The following is a 4,337-nucleotide window of genomic DNA, read 5'->3' as shown; positions in this document are numbered from 1 at the left end:
GGGTGGGGGTGCCATCAGTTTCGGCCTCCCCCACCTCCAGAGCCTGTCCAGCAGCGGGTGGGGTGGGCTGTGTATGGGGGATTGGGAGGTGGTGGAGGGTGGGGTGTGTGAGAGGGAGGGAGTGGGATGGGGTGGGGTGGGGGTTTGGAGGTGGTGGAGGGTGGGGTGTGTGAGAGGGTGGGGGTGGGGTGGGGGGTGGGGGGGTGCAGGGAGGGGGGTGCCTTTCTCGAGATGTGGCTGCACCTGCTCCTGCAGACAGCCAAGTCGCTCCCCTCCCACTCACCTGCTCCAGGGCCACGTCCTCTAGCCGAGCCTCGTCCAGGATGTTGCCGGGGACGTAGCCGGACTGGCCGCTGCGATTCCGAAGCTTCCACCACTGGTGGCCATCTTCCAGCACCTGCGGGCAGCCCCTCCTCTTGTCATGGGCACCAGCGCAGGGTATGTGAGCCCCTTTTTACAGGTGAGCCAGAGAGAGTTCTAGGCGTGTCTCCTTAGAAGCTCAGCCTCCCCACAGTCCTATACGGATGCCGCGAGCCCCCGCCCCCCCGGCAGCCCCCAGTCTGCCCAGCCTTCGTCCCAGCCTCACGGCTTCAGTCCCCCTCTAGCTCTCCGGGCAGCACCCTGCAGGGCGCCGCTTGCCCTGTGCATGTAGCTCCCCCCCCCCCAGCCTGCTCCACTTTCCGTCCCCCACTGGGCGGCCTGGATTCAGGACTGGCACCGATGAACGGCGCCTCAAGGGGGCTCTGGGGTGAGTGTGAATGACGGGGCCCTGGCTGAGTCGGAGGGTCCCCCAGATGGGCACAGGGAAGGCCCATCGTCCTGCGTGAGCCCACCCTAGCCCAGCACAGGGCCCCTGAGCCCCCTCTGAGAGCCCCAAGACCGGGAGGCCTTCCAGGCAGGCTGTGGACTCAGTCTAGGAGCTGGGGTCCCAGGGAAAGGGGCTGGGCAGACATGCCGTGGGCCAGCATCAGGCAGCCTGGCTCCTTGCCCCCCCCCCCACCTCTGCTGGCAGCCCCCTCCAGCCCAGGCTCCTGCTCACCTCCAGGATCTCGTCCTTGAGCACGGACAGCTCGTTGGCGTTCCGGGCCGTGAAGTCATAGAGGACCCTGACGTACTTGGCCATGCTGAGTACAGGTTCGTAGACCCTGTGTGGAATGGGAGGGCTGAGGCCCAGGGCTGGGCCCGGGCAGCACTTCCCCGGTGCGTGCTGCCTCCCGCTCAGCGCTCTGAGGGCGCAACAGAGAGAGGTTGTGGCTCATCAGCCGGGAACAGAAACTGTGACAGCCCCAGAGCGCCTGGGGCCCCGCACGGCGGTGGGGGCTGGGCGGCGGGGTGGGACGTGGGGGGCCTGCGAGCACAACCGGGCCTGCCCAGGCCCAGCCCGCCCCCGGGGGAGCCGAGCCAGGCGTGTCCCCGAGAACTGACAGGGTCACCGCCACGCCTGGAAGCAGGTGACCATGAGGGAGGCAGGCGGTCCCCGAGCGCCCGCAGCAGAGGGCTGCCCACGAGTGGCAGGGGCGCGGGGTGAAGATGTTTCTTCCAGTGTGGCCCTACGCGGGGCACGCTGGACATCAGGCCGCTGGCGTGGGGCAAAGAGACGGGCATGCTGGTTTAAGACGCAGCTTTCAGCCCCTCCCCTCCTGAAACCGAATTCTGGGATCTGCCAGGGTGCCAAGCTTCCCAGGCAGATCCTAGGCCAGGAGTGGGGACAGAAATGGGGGGGGACGAGGGAAGGGGAGTCCCCCCAGGCCCTGGGTCTGTTGAAGTGTGTCTGTGGGGGGGGAGCCACTGTCCTACTCAGACCTCAGTCTCCTCTCTGGCTCTGAGGCTAAGCCTAAATCAGCCCCCACGAGGTGACAGGGATTGGTGACCCCACTTAATTTCAGCGGCTTAAAAAACTCCTCACCGTGATTCTAGAACGTTCATGAGAAGACACAGAAAGAGATAATGTATCAGACTGGTGAACTTTTGGGTGGTTTGGGGCATTCCCTCTTCAGCTTTATTTCATAAAGTTAGAAAGAAAACCTGATTCTTGTTTGGAAAAACGCTATTTTGAACACCATGGCGCAAACTCACATCAGAATCTCCGTGTTTCCAGGGGTGAGTGACACACTCTCATTTTAAGGGGAACTAACCTGTGAGCGTGCGGGGAGCCGACTGATGGAAGGGTGTCCCCCGGAGGTGTGGGCTCAGATGTGAGGCTGTGTTTTGGGGAGTGTCGAAAGGATGGTCGGCTCACTGGAGTCGGCTGTGGAGAAGTGAAAGGGTGGTCGGCTCACTGGGCTTGGTGTGGGGTGTGGGCCAGGGGAGGGAAGGGCGGTGAGGGCAGTGGACAGAGGCTGAGGAGGTGAGCGTGGGTGGAGGAGGCCAGCGGGGGTGGGGGGCGCCGGGGATGCCCTGACCTCATCATCTGGGGCAGGCGCCAGCCCCTCCACTTCCCAGGGAGCCTCCTGCAGCACGTCCAGGGGTGGCTCCCAGCCGCTGTGGAACTTGGGCACGTAGAGGGGTACCTGCTGCTCCCGTGGCCACTCAGAGCTGGGGTGGGAGATCCTGGGGTGAGCCCAGCCCACCCATTGGAGCCAGCCCCACCCAGGAGACCGCCCAGCCTGACAAGTTCGCACCCCATGCCCTGCATCACCCCCCACCCGGCCTCCCTGCCCGCCGCCGCACCGGGGGCGTGTCCACGTCTCCCCCAGTGACTCCCACAGCGTCGTCTCCTTGGGGACTAGGTGGCCTCGCAGGAAGCCCACGGCATCACGGGAAAGCATGGGGCTGGAGACGGAGCACGCGATGTCTGGGCCCCCACAGGTGCCGACGATCTGGGGCAGAGTGGAGTTCAGAGGAGGCCCGCCCACCAGACCCCAACCCCAGTTCGTCACTCGCTAGTGGCACCATAGGCCAGCCACCTTGCAGTGGGGATGCCTGGCCCCAGCTGCCTGCCCAGAGTGAGCACCTGCTCCCCCCACCCTAGGCCAGGGGCAAACCACCCGGGATCCCGCGCCCCCAGCCCCAGGCACCAGGTCCAGCGGTCCGAAGAGGAAGTGCACCAGTTCCGCTGCGCTGGGGTTCTGGATGTGCTTCTGCAGCTTGGCCTGGGGTGAAGGGGGCAGCCAGACGGGTGGGGGTGGTGTTGGGGATAACGGGGGGCAAGGACCCCAGACCCCCCAATGTCAGCACAGAGGGACAGGGTGTGGGGGCAGACAGGCGCGGTGGGGGGTGGTGTTGGGGTAAGGGTGGGCAAGGACCCCAGACTCCCCAGTGCCCAGAGGGCGGGGGAGGGTGACTGTACTCACAAGCAGGTTGATAGCCAGCTTGATTTTCTGAAAACAGTCGACAAACTCGGCCTCGGACGGGGGCCGTGCCCGGAGCGTAAGGACGCCCTCTGGAAGGTGGGGCAGTGGCTATGAACCTGCTGGCTCTGTCACCGCCCCCAGCGGGATGGCCCTCAACAGCCCACCTGCTCAGGCTGGACCTCCTGCAGCTCGGTGGCCACTGTCCCCATGACCACTATCCATCTACCGCTGCTGTACCTTGATCTCTCCATCCTTTCCTGCACCCCTCCCTACCCCCGCCCCCGTCCCCCCACATCCCTCCCTACCCCCGCCCCGTGGACCCCGTCCCGCCCCCGTGCCCCCATCCCTCCCCGCCCCGTGCACCCCCTCCGCACCGGCAGGCCCCTTCTTGCCCTTCTTCTTCCCCTTCTTGCGTTGGTTCAGCTGTTTGAAAGCTTCGGCCGCCTTCTGCAGCCGGGCCACGAACCACTCGATGTCGTCCAGGGCAGAGTTGAGGATTTGCTGGGGTCAGAGCAGAGGCAGGGGTCGGTCTGAGGCACCCCCGCCAGCTGCAGGGACAGCCCCACGCACGTCTCCTGGTCCCTGGGCTGGGGAGGAGGCGGGCGCTGGCTGGAGGGGCTCGCGCCTGCCGGGCTCGGGCCCAAAGACCTACCGTTTCCTTCTCTATCTTCTGAGCCAGCAGGGTCCGCGGCTCCTCGTCCTGCGACTCCCGACGGCGGAAGCCTGGGTGCGGGAGGCAGAGGTCAGGCGCTCCTGGGGAGGCCCCCCCACCCCTGGGCCGCCGCGCAGCCCCGCCGGCTCCCTCCGCGTACCCGGCTCGCTGAGTGGCACGGGCGGGCCCACCCGGTTCTTGTTGGACGGAGAGTCACCGCCGCGGCGCTGGAAGGGGATGGGGGCCGGGCCCCTGGGGGCGGGCAGGACCGACTGCCGCTGCCGGATCTTCTCCCGGTGGCCCCTGCAGGGGGGTGGGGGGCAGAGGCCCGCTCAGCCCGGCCCCGCCGCACGCCCGGGGCCTCCCCGCCGCCGCGCCCGCACCTACTTCAG

At 66.9% G+C, this 4,337-nt stretch overlaps 1 protein-coding gene across 1 annotated transcript in view; it reads right to left on the bottom strand.

The window, feature by feature from the left end:
• The window catches only part of EPS8L2 (EPS8 like 2), a 16,576-nt gene that overhangs the window by 1,615 nt on the left and 10,624 nt on the right, over positions 1–4,337 (bottom strand). The window contains exons 6-15 of the mRNA XM_029957173.1: positions 4,106–4,276; positions 3,946–4,016; positions 3,668–3,794; positions 3,294–3,382; positions 3,018–3,092; positions 2,671–2,819; positions 2,403–2,535; positions 2,136–2,248; positions 1,040–1,145; positions 284–397 (exon numbers count right to left, since the gene is read on the bottom strand). Of these exons, the coding sequence (XP_029813033.1) occupies positions 284–397; positions 1,040–1,145; positions 2,136–2,248; positions 2,403–2,535; positions 2,671–2,819; positions 3,018–3,092; positions 3,294–3,382; positions 3,668–3,794; positions 3,946–4,016; positions 4,106–4,276 (1,148 nt within the window). The remainder of the gene's footprint in view (positions 1–283; positions 398–1,039; positions 1,146–2,135; positions 2,249–2,402; positions 2,536–2,670; positions 2,820–3,017; positions 3,093–3,293; positions 3,383–3,667; positions 3,795–3,945; positions 4,017–4,105; positions 4,277–4,337) is intronic.

This window comes from Suricata suricatta, chromosome 11, assembly GCF_006229205.1.
Source record: "Suricata suricatta isolate VVHF042 chromosome 11, meerkat_22Aug2017_6uvM2_HiC, whole genome shotgun sequence".
NCBI lineage: Eukaryota > Metazoa > Chordata > Mammalia > Carnivora > Herpestidae > Suricata > Suricata suricatta.
This window is presented reverse-complemented; position numbering and strand designations above follow the sequence as displayed.